At 40.2% G+C, this 16,915-nt stretch overlaps 1 protein-coding gene across 2 annotated transcripts in view; it reads left to right on the plus strand.

Moving 5' to 3' along the window:
* The first annotated feature begins 1,453 nt into the window (after nt 1–1,453).
* Nucleotides 1,454–16,915, plus strand: part of RNF24 (ring finger protein 24) — a 73,151-nt gene continuing 57,689 nt past the window's right edge. For both annotated transcript variants that reach the window (XM_012754979.3, XM_012754980.3), the window contains exon 1: nt 1,454–1,613. In XM_012754979.3, the coding sequence (XP_012610433.1) occupies nt 1,585–1,613 (29 nt within the window). In that variant the 5' untranslated portion in view covers nt 1,454–1,584. The remainder of the gene's footprint in view (nt 1,614–16,915) is intronic.

Below are 16,915 nucleotides of genomic sequence, written 5' to 3' on the forward strand. Positions count from 1 at the left end.
TGAGAATGGATAGAGCCTTCTGCAACTGCCCAGGGGAGAGATGAAGAGGCCTGATTCAGATAGACTGAGGTATGAGCCAAGCTGAGTTGAGATGACCCTCCTGGTAATCAATACATACGATTGAGAGCTGGTTTTCCCAGCTCCCTGGCTTGAGTGACAGGGAGGACGTGGGCCCACGGCCCCTGGGACAGGCAGCTCTAAAGGAAGCAGGGTCTCCCACTCCCTTCCTTTTGCCACACTGTTCCGAGCTCCTGTTTCCACCCATCTCTCACCTTGGGGAACTGTGACTATTGGGTGGCAGGTCATTTCTTGAGATGTTCACTGATGTTTCCCTCTTTACTAACCCCTTGCCTTGTGGTTTATGGTTTGCAAACGCAGAAGCAAAGTGCCTGCAGGTATTTTCTATGATGACTTTTGCTTCCCAAAGTTAAGCCACTGAGCTGTTTATGGTTTATGTGAGGGTACAGGGAGAGTAGGAGAAGGAAAGAGAACCTCTGAGGGGGACATGGAGACTGAGGAAAGGGGGCAATCGTTTGGGCAAGCTCTGAGCTGCAGTGTCCCCGCACTCAGCTGAGCAGCCTCAGAGGGGATGGCTGTGAGGCCTGCTGCAGGCTCCCAGCCCCTCCCAAGATTTCCATACCCCTGTGTGGCAGAGCCGAAGGGCGGGTTGTCTCTGCAGAATACACTGCCTGCTAAAGACAAGAGAGGATGCCCCAGATCCCTGAAGCCTCATTAGACCCTGGGCCTTGGTATTACAAGAAGGGCTGGGCCCCCTAAAATCTGAGGTCAATTTCTTTTTATTTATTATTTAATTTTTATTTTTTCCCCAAAATTCATATATTGCAACGAGGTCAATTTTTTGCCTGCCCTGCAGAATGGGAGCCGGAGGTTGAGAGGACTAGGTAGACGTAACTAAATAAAGGAACGCACTGCTTCTTGCACACACTTCTTTCCACGGTCTGGGTAGAGCCCGGGTCTCATCCACCACCGCAGTTCTAGCTCTCAGCTGAGAGGACCTGTGCAGCAGGAGGGGCAGATGGAGGAGAGGGCGGTTTGCACTGGCTCCCCACCAAATTAACGGGCACCCCACCTCCCATTCCGGGGACTGTCATGCTGGATGCCAGGAAAGATATGACGTTCCAGATTGTTTTGGGGAGGGGGAGAAAGAGTGCAATCAACTCCCCAAGCTTTCACTTTTAAAAATCCTTGTAGGGCAGGCAAAAATACTAAACAGTCGATGGAGAAGGCCTGTGTGGCGCAGCTCCGCCGGTGAGACAGCGCCAGAGAACGGGGTGGGACCAGGCCTGACCAAGGAGCGCCGCGCCTGCGCACTGCAGGCTCTGAAGCCACCGCGCCCTCAGCAAGGTGGGCGGGGGCACCCGGGCATCCGGGTCCCTCACCCCGCCCCCGCCGCATGAATGAGAGGCGCGGCGCCCGCCCCTCCCCCGCCGGGCCCGCCCCTTGCCCGGGGCCGCCGCGCGCAGTCTGCCGCCGCCACCTCAGTCGCTGTCGGTCCCGATGGACGCTGGTCGCCCGCAGCCTGCCGCCCGCCCGCAGCCCGCTGCCCAGCGCTGACTGTCCCCCATGTCCGCCGCTGCCGCCGGCGACCACGAGTAAGTGAGCGAGCGAGGGCAGGGGCGCCGAGGGCCATCGCCCCCGGTCTGGGGCTTGAGGCACGGGGCGGGTCCGGGTCTGGGATGCTGAGGAGACTGCGGGCCCGCGCCAGCCTCCCCCACACACTCCCCGGGCGCCTCGGCGGGCGCGGCGGGGGGCAGAGGGGTGAGACAACCGCCCCAGACGGCGGAGGGACGCGGAGGAGGGTCTGGCGCGGCCCCGGGGCGGGAGGGGGAGTCCTGCACAAAGAGCGGCGCGGGGCTGTCACCAGGAGGTCACGGAGGGAAGGTTCGTGGCCCCTCGCACACCGAGCTCACCTGAGCTCTGGCGTCGGGTCTCCGGGCGTGGGAGGCGGCTGGGATGAGCCGGGAGGCGAGGGGGAGGATGGCGAGGACGGCTGCCTTGGTATTGGCGGTGGGAACGCGCCTTGGGGGACGCGGCGTGGCAGTGTTTTCCTGGTCCCGGTCCACTCCTCCACTTTCTTTGTGGCGCTTGTCTCGTGCCGGGTTGTCACAGTGTGCATGGCAGTGGTCTGGGGTGAGACCTCTCGCCTCGGCTTACTCAAATGAAAGTCATCATCTGTGGGCAGGGGGCGTGTGTGCTTTCACAGGCTGGAGAATTAAGGACCCTCCTTTGTTTCTGGAGACCTGATGGGGTGTGGGCGTGTGTATGTGTGACATCTATGAAATGAGACAATCAAAGATCATCAAAAAGAGTATAAGGAAAAAAGGGGTTAAGGGGGAACATATAACTTCATCACACCTTTACCCAATTCTGTCTCTGATGTTATTTCAGACAGCTTGTTTCTCATTGTAAATCAGTGGCTTTTGTTAATTGAAAATGTATGTCTACATTATCCTATCTGTATATCTAGAACACTTGCTTTTTGGGGGTTTAGTTAATGGCTATATTCTCAATTCTGTGTACATGGGAATACGCCAACATACACTGCTTTCTGGGTTTACTTCACTGATATGTCTACATGCCCATATGCATGTCTATAGGAATACTCCAGTGCATCTAGGACACTTTTCTCTGCTTCTTAGTATAGGCAAATTTTGTTTCTTCCTGCCTCTCTGTGTTAGTAAGAAGGTGGTCCAGTAGGTTCTCTCTGCCTCCTTTTTTTTTTTCCCTCACTTAATGCTTTGGCAGAGGATTTTATTGCATATTACCCTGGCATGCATCCTTGCTTTGATCTCAGTTTTCCTGTGTTCTGTTGTCTGGTTGTACAGCTCAGCTCAATGGCTCCTCTTACAGGACTACTGGAAAACAGAACACCTTTTTTCATTGTCCTCATCCTCAGGGAGAGAAGGATACTCTATAGGTTCCCACAGACTTTGGCTCTGTTGGCTTGACTGCTTGACTTCGTTGTCTTGGTAAAATTATGAGGAGTTAATGTTGTCATAGACCAATTAACAAGAGGCTATTGTGATAGCAGCAGCTATTCCTTGCTATTTTGTTTTTAAACCAGATTATATACATTTTAGAAGATGTTATTCTGTTCCCATGATGATTTTCAATTTCTTTTTTGCCATTATAATTTTGCACAGTGATGGGAAATTAGCTAAACTCAATTACAGAAAACACACATCCTAGATATTTTTATTTATTTTCATTTATTATTTATTTTGAGACAAGGTCTCTCTCTGTTGTGCAGGCTGGAGTACAGTGGTGCAGACTTAGCTCACTGCAGCCTTGAACTCTTGGGCTCAAGCAATACGCTGGCCTTGCCTCCACAGTAGCTGGAACTACAAGTGCATGTCATCACACCTGGCTAATTTTTTTTAATTTTTGTAGAGACAGGGACTCACTATGTTGCCCAAACTGATCTTGAACTCCTGGCCTCAAACAGTCCTCCTGCCTCGGCCTCCCAAAGTGCTGATATTATAGGTGTGAGCCACTGCATTTGGATTATAATATTTGTGATTCAAAATAGTGATCATAAGGCTGGGCACAGTGGCTCACGCCTGTAATCCTAGAACTCTGGGAGGCCGAGGCGGGTGGATTGCTCGAGGTCAGGAGTTCGAGGCCAGCCTGAGCAAGAGCGAGACCCTGTCTCTACTATAAATAGAAAGAAATTAATTGGCCAACTAAAATATATATATAGAAAAAATTAGCCGGGCATGGTGGCACATGCCTGTAGTCCCAGCTATTTGGGAGTCTGAGGCAGGAGGATCGCTTGAGCCCAGGAGTTTGAGGTTGCTGTGAGCTAGGCTGATGCCACGGCACTCACTCTAGCCTGGGCAACAAAGCAAGACTCTGTCTCAAAAAAAAAAAAAAAAATAGTGATCATAAAAAAAATTGCATTTCTATTAGATGATATGAATGATTGGATGGGTTCTGTTTTCTTTAAGATTCTCTTTAAGATTATTTTTTAATCACAAGTATTTTAATTCCTAGTAGTTTTCAGTGCAAAATAAAGTGTAAACTAAGCAGTTTTTCATAGTGTCTGTTTATGTATACTCCCTCTGTTTGAAACATTTGCTTTTAATTTGAAGGAGGAATTATCCATTGGTTGACTCAGGATCCATTATTCTTGGTAAAATTCTTACCTTATGTTATCATGTTCAAATTGTTTTTTGTAAGAGTTAAAATTAGTAGAAGTTGATTTTTCAATTGGAGAAGTTTTGATTTTGTGATATATGATTTAAATTTTTATTAACAATTTAAGTTAGTTAACTTAAAAACAAGAGCTTTATTAACTAGGGTCACTAATATTGAAGCAACCCAATATATTTATAACTGCCCGTCTTGACTACATAAGACTTTTTTTTAGGAGTACTCTTAAATCATAAGGGGAAGTCTTAGATAAACAGTAGTATAACCGGAATTATCACAGAAATAGGCTTGCATAGTACTGCAATTTCATAGAACTTTAATTTTGTAAGAGTGACTTAGCTATTTTTTATATCAACAAAGGAACCAAAATACAGCCTGGCCTTATTGTTCAGCATTCTGTTAATCAAAATCTTTATCAACTCATAGTTTAACATTTCAGTAAAAAAATTCTAAAATAGCTATTATATTATCAAAACAGATTAAATTATATTAAATGCTGTTTTCTGAGTAAATATATTATTTACATTCATTAGAATACTAATATTGTTATGTTAATGATGGTAAGAGCATATATAGTAACAGTTTGTTAACCAAAACTGGGATCTATCAGCCTCCCAACAATGTCTGATAACAGCAAGTAAGTGTTTTTTTCATTGAGCATTCTCTATTGATAATTGTTTCCTGTTTCAAGTGGTAGTTTATTCTAAAATCGGTAGTAATGATGTAATGTATTAGCTTGAGCCATATGAAATTGTCATTTTTTTTAGATTGGGAAATGATTAAAAAATTAGCAATTTTATGCTGTTCAACCACTGCAACTCTTAGCAGTTCCTTCTGGTATTTGCATTTATATTTATTTCATTTTTAATGTTTACACTGCTATTTCTTGTTTTCTTTGGCTGTCATTTATGAATGTCTGTGTTGAAAGTTGAGGACTTAACTGTCCCACACAACCATCCTTCTACCCCCACTCGTATCTATAGTGTACAATTCCCAGTTAAGTCAGTATTCAGTATTTATATGACTGTGACAGTGTATCTATTATTCACAGATGAGCCATGTAGGGTACTATTACCACATTTCCTACTTGTGCAACTTTTGTTTTTTCCTGAATTAAGTAATTGCCTCTTTTGTTTTTCATTTGCTGAGTTTTCATTGTATTAGTCATTAATTAATCCTCAAACTCTGACAGAACTGATAATCTTTTCGTGTTTTCAGATAATCTCTCAGTTTTATATGTTTTTCCCAGAAGATAGTTCTACTGGAGCCCGCCCTTTCTTACCCCAGTCTGGGTTGGTTTGCTCTCTGGACTACTGCACAGCTGTCATCCTGAGACTTCCCCTTGACATCATCTTGGGAATTCCCTCTGCCTTCCTCCTATGGTGGATATTCTATTTCCTGGATCCTCTGTCTGATTCTTTAGTAGCTTCCTGAGAAAGGGTACATCCAAAGTCTGAAATTCCTTCCTGAATTCAGAAGTTATATATCTGGAAATGCCTTCATACTTGAACGGTAGTTTAGCTTGGTGTTGAATTCTAGATTGAAATTAATGTTCCTATTTTGAAGGCCTTGTTTCATTAGCTTCCAGTGTTACTGTTGAGAGTCCAATGCCATTCTAATCCCCATTCCCTTTTTTCTTTCACAATGGAAGATTTTAGCACCTTCGGTTTATCCCTGGTGTTCCTGACATTTCATGATTTATGTTGGTATAGGTCTTTTTTTTTTTCCTTCTGCTTGTGGGGCAGATTGTATTTCTCAAAAATGGCTACACATATATGTATAATATGTACACATACACACATCTCTATCTTACCCAATATGCTAGTCTTTGTGCCTCCATCAAGAGGTGGGGTCTTTGTTTCCTCCCCTTGAACCTGTGCAAACATGAATTCTCCCCAGAATGTTTTGGGTCTTGAACCAGCATGGTGGTTTAGGAGCACAGCTGGATGATCAACAGTATGCACCTGGTGCTGCTAGGCGCCCAGAGCCATCAAGTTAGCATATACCTTCCCATTGGCTTTATGACAAACAGCTGTTTAGCCATTTTCAGATTAAGCACTAAAGGTGTGTGTATTCATGGGGGGGGGAGGGTAGTTAAGTTTTTGTTTTTTACTTTTAAATGTAATCATCAATGAAAATATCAGTTAACAACAGAGAAAGTTTCTTCAAGCAGTGAAATGAATCAATGTAAAGGTTATCAGGTATGTTTTTTAAAAATTCACCTTAGGAAATGATAGAACCATTCATGACCAAAAAGAAACTGTCTTTAAGCTTCATGATTAAATATGTCATTACTAAATATAACAGATACATTGTTCGCAAGAATTTTTGTGATGAGAAGATAGAGACAAATGGAGCTGCATAGACCATGGCTTGATTGGACATAGTCTAGTGTTTTGTGTTTATCTCACAGATATATATTTTTAAAACATCCTTTAATTGCTCTTTTAAAATTTTTTAATTTTAAGAAATATTTTTATATTTACAGCTGCCTTATCATTCATGTAGCTTTTCCATGAGTGTACCTGAGTGGCTGAATATTATTAGAAAACTTCAGATTCATGACCAAAAATCTGAAGTGGACACTCAGGACCACCCAGCAAAGCTACCACTGACTCCTAATAAGATCTTTCTGCTTATAACTATTCTATAACTTCTCCCAACTCTTTAAACTCATCAGCAGCCCACCCCTCCCACTCCAGTGTAGGCTGACCTTATACCTCATTGAGGGTTCAGAAGATATCAGACAGAAACTCCTCATATTCTCCTCACCAAATATAAAAATCTGCGCAGGACTGGTGTTTTTTGTCTTTCTTCTCTCAGAGGCCAACTCTCCTCCCTACCATATTCCTCCTCATAGCTCATAGCTCATACCTCATGGCTCTTGCGTTTGTGCCCTCTCTCTTGCATTGTTTTTTGTTGTTGTTGTTGTTTTTGAGACAGAGTCTCACTTTGTTGCCCAGGCTAGAGTGAGTGCCATGGTGTCAGCCTAGCTCACAGCAACCTCAAACTCCTGGGCTCAAGCAAGGAGCCCTGCCTCAGCCTCCCAAGTAGCTGGGACTACAGGCATGTGCCACCATGCCCAGCTAATTTTTTCTATATATATTAGTTGGCCAATTAATTTCTTTCTATTTATAGTAGAGACGGGGTCTCGCTCTTGCTCAGGCTGGTTTCGAACTCCTGACCTCGAGCAATCTGCCCGCCTCGGCCTCCCAGAGTGCTAGGATTACAGGGGTGAGCCACCTCGCCTGGCCTTTCTCTTGCATTGTTAGCAACTCTCTAGGGGACTTTGTCATCCTACACACATGCTCTGATTTTGCCCATCTTTAAAAACAGAATAAAAAATTTACCAAACAACTTTCTCCCAACCTTTCTCTATCCCCTTCTGTTTACCTGTATGGTTAAATGTCTCAGATGCTTACGGTTCCTCCCTACCTCCTCTATGGTATGTATCACTCTCTGAAATTCTATTGTTGACTACCTTTTTTTTGGTCTGTTATCCCCACTGGAAGGTCAGCTTCAGAAAGGCAAAGAACTTACTGTCCTTTTTGCTGCTATCCTCTAGGACAGGATCTGGCACGAGTACCTACTCAATATATATGGCAAAAAAGGTTACAAGTGACATTTTTAACCTGGTAAAATAGCTCTGGCGTTTCAAAAATTTCTTTTTTTTTCTTTTTGTTTAAATTTAACAGAATTTAATTGAGCAAAGAACAATTCACAAATTGGGCAGCCCAAACCAGAATATGTTCAGAGAGACTCTAGCACTTCCATGTGGTTGAATATTCATGGACAGAAAAAGGAAAGTTGAAATTTTCTAATAAGAGAATTCATTTTCATTTTTTTAAATTACCATTTTTTTGCTACACTTAAGAGTTGAAAAAATAATGAAGAATATACTAATGATTGACTTTTTCCCACATTACATTACCTTCTTGCATAAGTATGATTTAATATTAACAGTCTCACACCAGGATTCTGGCATCCAACTGCTTGGGGTTGAATTCCACCTCTTTTGCTTTTTGCCATATGACCTTGTGCAGGTTTCCTAATCTCTCTGTTTCTTCATCTGTAAGGTAGATCATAATAGTACCTACCTCATATGTTTGTTATGTGGGTCAAATGTAAAATGCTAAACTGAGTACTTGGCATGGGGTAAATTCATTAAAAAATAATTGTAATTATTATAGCTTCCTCCAGTTTATAATATTTGACCCTGACTTGGTCTCTGTAATATTTTTGTTCAGAATACTTATATGTCCTAGAGCGTATTGGCTATGAATATGACTCAGCTGTTCTTGGTTTTCTGTTTTTTTATGATTCCTTGCTTCTCCCATCCAAGTACTAACCAGGCCCTACCCTGCTTAATCTCTGAAATCAAATGAAATCAGGCATATTCGGGGTAATATGGCTGTAGACAGATTCCTTGCCTCTCTATTCCCCAGCTGACCCCCTGTGGTAGATTGGTAAAATGATCTACAGTTGACAAAGAGCACCTGATAAGCACTTCCCAGCAGTTTGTCATTTAATAAATCATTTTAATCACTCCATAAAATATTTTTATTTCAAGCCAAGTTCTGTTCTTTGTCTATTTGGTTTGCTTAGAGATGAAGTTCTTTCTTCATGTTATTCCACATTAAGTTTCCTTATTTCTGGAAATGGAACTTTGTAAACACTCAATATGTCATCAGTGGATATTTTTTTTTTTAAGTAGCTATAAGACACTGTGCTCTGGGAAGGTAAATATATAGATAGCAATACAAAGCCTACTCTGAGGGCCACATGAGGGGTACAGGCAGGTTCTGTAGACGTTCAGAGTAGGGAGAGTCAGGTCCTGCCAGCCTTAAGGGATTCTTACATTTAGAACTCTTCTGCTTGTTAAATTGTCTGTTTTAGCTTATTCTATTATTTGTGTTTGTTTTTATTTTGAAAGTTTGTTTAATAAGGGAATTTGTTTAATATGGGAATATTTTAGATTTTAAGATAATATGTAAGCTAAAATTGAGAGCAGTTTTTAGTTTTAGAAATTGTTTCTTTAAGTAATTGACTTAGCAGTTAATGCTGCCTTTCTTTTCTTCTCTAGGTAAGTAGTAGGGACTCCTTCAATTATCTGAGCAATTCGGACCTCAGATTGTAGTGTTAGGTAAATTGAGGGTTCTAAAAGAATGCCAGCTGGTTTGAAAGGAGTTGTGAGCACTCCAACTAGTGTAGTCCTTTGAAAGCCAGCTGGCTGAGCCTCCTCTGCTCTGGAGGTAGGAATCAGACGCTTTGTTCCATGCCAGCTGGCCCAGGAGTAGCTGGCCAGTGGCTTTGCTTTTGGTTGGCCACACGTGGGAAAGCCACCCTCCCTCTGCACTAAGGTTAGTCTGACACCAGAGAGTTGTACTGGTCCTCCATGGAGTTGGAGCAAGCCTGCAGTGGCAAGGAAAAGAAAACCACTTTTTAGATAGCATTATAAGTGAACCTCATGTTAAGTTATGAATTTGCTCTGGGAAAGTTTAATGCAGTTTGAATTTTTATGGATTCAATGCTGTTAGGTATATTAGAGTTGCTTACTACTAAACGAACTATAGTGAATGTTTTTATATTTTAAGTAACTTCCAGTTTACCTGCTTTCAAAGTTCCTGTTTTCATTTATTGACTTTTCTTAAAGTGAGATTTGCCTGTTCTTTTCATTATTATCTCCTTCTTCTAAAGTTTTGGTTATTAGGATTACTAAAATTTTCCATCTTGTCATAAAGCTTGCTGCTATATAAACCATAGACTTCTATAGAAGGTTAATTATGTTGTTTCAAAATCTGTCTCTCATTTTGTCTGCTACTTATGTTTTCCTAATTAGACAGGTGCTTGTATCAGATATAGTTCTTCATTTCCTATAGCAAATTTAATGTCATAATTGTTTAATTGATAGCAAAAGGAATATAAATATCACACTAAGTATAATGAGCATTCAGTTCATTTTATGACAGTGTTTATTGAATTCTCCAAATTAATAGCTTCAGTGCTGTCTATCAGGATGCTTCATGTTGCCTTAAAAATTTGTTTTGTCAAGTTTGGAGAGTGAATGGTGCTGCAGTGTTTATTAAATTTATTTGTTAAGTTCATTTAGGCAACCCTCCCCCCCCCCCAAATTGTAACTACTTGCATCTCTATTGTTCGCTCTGCATGTGAAATCATATTCAGTGGTATAAATTTAAAGTAGAATCTAGATAGCATTTCCAAATAGTATCTTCATCTTGGACTGAATGAAAACTTTTGGCAGATAATGAAATACCAGATTATGAGCTAACTTAGTTTGTGGGAAATAGGTGGGAAGGGAAATCAAAAGTGTAAGCTTTCTTTCTTTTTCTTTAGCATAAAAGAAATCACAAAACTTCCTCAGAAATATGTTGGAAATCTCAGACATGGCTATAATTTTAAATAAAGGTTTTTACTCAAATTTTTTTATTGTCTCTGAAAACAGGCCAGAAAGAATTTTTGTAGCAGTGAGAAAGTTTGTTTTGTTTTTTTTTAATCACAGAACCATATATCAATAGCCTGGGGCAATATTATACCCAGAAAATCATCTTTCACATTAGTTAACCTTTTATGCCAATAGCTTTATATGTATTGTTTATTTACTCCTTATAACAGCCCTCAAAGGATTGTTTATGGATGATAAAACTAAAAAAGAAGTAACCTATTTAGTTTCACAAGGTCAGGGATAAAGTTTAGAAGCTGGGCCTTTATCCTGCAAAGCCCACCACCTATCACAATTGGTTTTGTCAACTTTCACAAGAATACAGTCCCTTTACTGTTCAGAGGCTGTCCCGTACTGGCATTCCAGAGGGCTGCTGATAAAGGAAGCTCAGAGACCTTTGCAGAGCATGGCTGGAGAATAAGGAGTTATTTGGGAACCATCTACATTTATTGTCTTTTCCTTTCTTTCCTTTTTTTTTTAAATTTTTATTTTTTTAATTTTTATTATTATTTTTATTATTTTTATTTATTTATTTTCTTAATATATAGAGGAGGCTGTGAGCCAGGGTGCTCAATTTCCTTGGTTTGTTGTTGTTGTTGAGACAGTCTCACTCTGCTGCCCTGGGTAGAGTGCAGTGATGTCATTGTAGTTCATTACAACCTCCAACTCCTGGGCTCTAAGCAATCCTGCCTCAGCCTCCAGATAGCTGGCACTATGGGTGTGGGCCACAACATCCAGCTGTTTGTTTTTTTTCTTTCTTTTTTCTCTTTTTGGTAGAGACAAGGTCTCACTCTTGCTCAGTCTCAAACTCCTGAGTTCAAGCAATCCTCCTGCCTCAGCCTCCCAGAATGCTAGGATTACAAGCATGAGCCACCGTGCCCAGCCCCATCTACATTTTTTAAATCTCTTCTGATGCTCTTGTAGAACTGTTGCTGTAAATAAAAATGAAGTGAACAAAAATGACTTGTCACAGTTAGAATGGAGCAAAGGGGATTTATCGATTTATCTAGAGTTACCATAACAACCACGATTTGGTGGCTTAAAACAGCAGAAATTTATCTTCTCAAAGTTCTGGAGTCCAGAAGTCTGAAATGAAGGTGTCAGCAGGGTAGCTGTGCTCCCTCCAAAGACTCAAGGAGCACTCTCCCTTGCTTCTTCCAGCTTCTGGTGGTTCCACACGTTCCAGTCTCTGCCTCTGTTTTCATGTGGCCTTTTCCTCTTTCTTTTTATAAGGATACTGTCATTGGATTTGAAGTACATCCAAATAATCCAAAATTATCTTATCTCCAGTTCTTTAACTTAATTACATCTACAAAGACCTTTTTAAACAAATAAAGTCACATTCATTCACAGGTTCCTGATGTTAAGACATGGACATACCATTCAACCCATTGGGGGGGGGGAGTAAGAACTTCTGTGATGATAATTTTCAGTTTGATTGCTGTGTCACACAGAATCCCAGATTAGACAAGTATTCAATAGATCATGATACAAAATGGGGAAAGGTATTAGCAGTATAGAAAGACAGAAGAGTCAAGCTCAGAGGAAGGTTTGTGGGTTCAAGGCAGGTTTCATGGAAGTTGTATTGCTTGAGACACATCATGAAGGATGGCCAGATTTTTATCAGATGGTTGGGGATAGCCTGGGATGTATAGAGAGTAGAAGTATCAAGAACAAAAACAGGGAGACATCTTCAGGAAACCGTAATTAATGCATTTGACTAAAGTATAGTATTTAGAGAAATAGTGGAGAATGAGGATGAAAAGTCCGAGCTTGAGAGGCCTATAGTGCTGAGCTGATGAATTTGTACTTGGTTTAAAGTTGTTTATCCATGAGAATGCTGTATTACAAGAGTTTCTAACAGAGGCCTGCAGAGCTATGATAAAACCCTTTGAAAAAATATATAGTGCTTTTTTTCTATAGAAAGATTTTCAGAGGGGTCCATAACCCTAAAGAAAGGTTAAGAACCACTGCCCTATTAGAAATGAAATGGTTTATGCTTTGAAAATGTTTCTGGAAGACTCTTGATTTTCTATTTGGTTTACTTTTAACTACTTGGAAGATAGTTTGAAAATTGAGCTCCAAAGAACCTTAGTCAGCACTGTCTGTGGAATACATTGTGAATGTTGCATATTAAAAGTTAAAATACTATTTCAGGAGGGATGTGAAGGAGGCCTTGGATTCTTAGAAAAGTAATCAAATGATTACACAAAAAGAAAAATTCATAGCATTCGGTTCAGAATGCAGCTGTGACTTTTGTATTCTGTGTCTTTAGTTTCCTCTATTTGCATTCCCTACCACCATCCATTTAGAACTCTAGGATTACATAAAAGCGTGGGACAGTTCTGAGGGGTGGAGATGGACAGCTGCATCCCTAATTTTTTTTAAATGTATTCTATAAAAATGTTTGTTCTCTGCTGTTAATTTTTCAGACTTCAGGAATAAAACAATATTTATATAGCTGTCTGACCATATTATATACAAGGAGAAAATTGATATTTTCCATATAACCCATTCTACCTCTAATCAAGTGCCATGCAATTTTTTTCACTGATCCTTTTATTTTCTACCTGAGATTAATATTACTTATTAGATTTATCTGTACTGTTTTTCAGACTTCTCTGCTGGTGAGGTGGTTCTTTTAAAATTTTTTTATTATGGAAAATTGTAAACACATTCAAAGTAGAGATAGTACAACATACACCTATATGCTCATCATTCAAATTCAATAATTAACAGAATTTTGCCACATTTGTTTCATTCCTTTATCTTTCACCTTCCTTTGCTGAGATATTTTAAAGCAAATCACATTTACCATGGCCTACTTCTGTATGCACCTCTAAAAAATACATTGTCTTATAGAACCAAAATGCCATTCTGACACCTATTCAGCTTTGCCAGATTATCTTAAGAATATCTTTTTGTAGATAGTTTGTTCACCCTGAAATTGAAAGTCCGCAGATCATATTTAGTCATTTTGTCTCTTACATGTTTTGATCTCTAGGGCAATTCCTTCTCCCCCTTTCTTGTTTCTCTTAATAGACTCAGTGCAGGAACTGGGTCAGTTATACAGTGGAATTTCTCACATTTGGTATTTCTCTGCTTGCTTCATCATGAGGTCAGTTATTACTCTGTTCCCTGTATTTCCTGTAAATGGAAGTTAGCTCTAAAGGCTTGATTAAAATAAAATTTAAGTTTTTTGGCAAAAATGCTTGCTATGTGTTTAATATCGCATCACATCCAAAGGCCTGCTGTGTCTGGCTGCTTTACTTCTAGTGTTGCTAAAAGACCATACTGATAGTTATGTCAGTACAAGTTATTTCACCTGTGGTGGCAAAATGGTGATTTTTCTTATTCTGTCATCTTTTCAACATTTATTAGCAGGAATTATGTAAAGAAGTCCTTTACCTTATCAGCTTGGGCTGTTTGGGGTTACTCTGCAATACAGTTTGTAAGAGAGAGTGCCAAGTAGTTTTAAACTTTTGTGCCCTTGATAAAAGACAATGAGTTTTAATCAGAATAAAAGGAATTGAGTTGAATTGAGGATTTCATCTTTTGTTCTAATGAGGATTACAATGAAATTCTAAGTACTGTAGCAAAATGTGAATGATTGCTTTTCTGTTACAACAGAGATATATACTTCAATACCGGTACCTCTGAAAGTTAAAGGTAGAGATATATGAAAGGCTTTTATAGACTAGGATCAAGCAGTGGAGAGGAAGGAGTACTAACAAGATTAGGATAAAAAGTCAGGGGATTCCCAGCATTGATTTGCCGTAGTCCCTCTTCCATAAATGCAATTGAATGTTTAATCCATTCATTCTTCACAGGCTACAGTCTCTGGCAGGATAAATATCACTAAATTCCTAGATGGGTCCTGCATCTGGAATCAAAGACAAATGATAAATAAATACTGCAAAAAGACATTATTTTTACATTTATTTTCTCAATAAGGTAAAAAGAAAATTGTGATGACCATACTAGAATATTTTTTTCTAGACCTGTTTGCTTCTTAATATGTTAATTTTAGAGATCTAAACCTTTACTCTAAAGCTATTTGGAGCCAGGCATGGTGGCTCACATCTGTAATTCTAGCACTCTCAGAGGCCCAGAAGGGCAGATTGCTCAAGGTCAGGAGTTTGAAAGCAGCCTGAGCAAGAGCGAGACCCCATCTCTATTATAAATAGAAAGAAATTAATTGGCCAACTAATATATATAGAAAAAATTAACTGGGCATGGTGGCGCATGCCTGTAGTCCCAGCTACTCGGGAGGCTGAAGCAGCAGGATTCCTTGAGCCCAGGAGTTTGAGATTGCTGTGAGCTAGGCTGACGGCACTCACTCTAGCCTGGGCAACAAAGCGAGACTGTCTCAAAAAAAAAAAATAAAAAAAATGAAAAAAAAAAAAGCTATTTGGATTACAAAATAACTCTGCTTCCCTCCCTCCCCTCGCCCTGTCTTGCCTCTGCTCCCCTCCTTCCTTGACCAAATATCAGAGAATTTATCTTTTTGTAATACTCAGGCACCTTACTTTGCCCAATTTTTGGAGTTTCTCAGAAATATTACCTAGTGATTCCAAATTCTTAGGAATCTTAGGACTTATTCTATTGAGGCCAACTAGTTTGAATACATCTAATCTTTTAGTTTCTCTTTAGTTGTTTCTTTCTCCATTTTAATTTGGGTTCAAATCTTTTTAGCAGAAAGAGCTTGACCAGTCAGCTCTATAGGGCACATATCATCTATAAAGACAGAAAAGAAAACCGTAGGACATGCTTTGCCTTTTTTTTTTATGTTTTCCCATATATTCTTTCTCCCAACAGCTAATGGGTTTTTCACGTGTGTATGTCTCCAAAATATTGTTAGTGTTTCTGTGAAAGTGTATGCAGACTAAAGAAACGAACATTGCGTGTTATAGATTTAATGCTTAAATATTTTTAAAGACACAATTCTTCATCGAATATCATTCTTTTTATTTAAGTTGTACTTTATGGAAGAAAGTCCCTTTATCACCGTCCCTCATGATACCTCTTGTTTAACTTCACGTCTTCACATTCCTATTGAGTAAAATTACTGAACAAATGCTGAGTAAAGCCTCACTTATTTGTCCTGCTCCATTTTACCTTAAGCCAGTTTGTTTTTATTCATCTCCTGTGTCTTCTGGGGAATGTAACTTTGATATCAAATGAAAATTAAACAGGTCAGTGTTTTTGACTTAGTAATCATCTCTAGACAGCATCTAATCATATTATTTGAGAAGGCCATTAAACAGTATGTGCTAGTGTAAATTTCTCTATAGGTAAACCCTTGCTATGAATATGCTTTTTACCCCAAAATAATAACACTGTAGGTCTTCTCTGAAAGATAAAGAATGCTATTATACAGGGATGCCTCAAAAGACCATAGAGTCTACGCAGGGGTCCTCAAACTTTTTAAACGGGGCCAGTTCACTGTCCCTCAGACTGTTGGAGGGCCAGACTACTGCACATATCTTATTTTGAAGTAAAAAAACAAACGGGCAAAAACACCTGCATGTGGCCCGTGGGCCATAGTTTGAGGACGCCTACTCGGCATAGACAAAGCCAGTATAATTATTTTTAATCAGCTGAGCTAAGCATGAAAACTAATTGTTCCTCATCAGGCTCTAAAATGGTTTTAGTGCTGAAAATTAAATTTTCCTCCCTGTTGAGTTAAATAGGTGCTTGTAGAACACCTACTATGTGTACGTCATTGTGCTAGGTCCTGAACAGTAGAATTGATTTCTCAATTCATATGAAGATGATACACTTCCTTTCTTCAAAGAGCCCTTCTAGGAAATTGTGTTTCAATTCTGTTGCCTTCTTGCTCTCATGTAATGCACTGCCCTTGGGCCCCACCATTATCTTTGTCTTGTTTCTTTGTTTGTTAAGCTTGTGGGCACTAGAAAGTGGTAGAGCACAGTGATTAGTGGGCTCAAAACCCTGCCCTTTGGAAGCCACAAATCGTATACATTTTCCTTTCTGTCCTCTCCCAGAAATAAGGGTGGTTTTTGTCTTTTTAAGAATATTTCAGGCCGGGCGCGGTGGCTCACGCCTGTAATCCTAGCTCTCTGGGAGGCCGAGGCGGGAGGATTGCTCGAGGTCAGGAGTTCGAAACCAACCTGAGCAAGAGTGAGACCCCCGTCTCTACTATAAATAGAAAGAAATTAATTGGCCAAATAATATATATAGAAAAAATTAGCCGGGCATGGTGGCGCATGCCTGTAGTCCCAGCCACTCGGGAGGCTGAGGGTTGGAGGTTGCTGTGAG

The sequence above is a fragment of the Microcebus murinus genome, chromosome 16 (genome assembly GCF_040939455.1).
Source record: "Microcebus murinus isolate Inina chromosome 16, M.murinus_Inina_mat1.0, whole genome shotgun sequence".
Taxonomy (NCBI): domain Eukaryota; kingdom Metazoa; phylum Chordata; class Mammalia; order Primates; family Cheirogaleidae; genus Microcebus; species Microcebus murinus.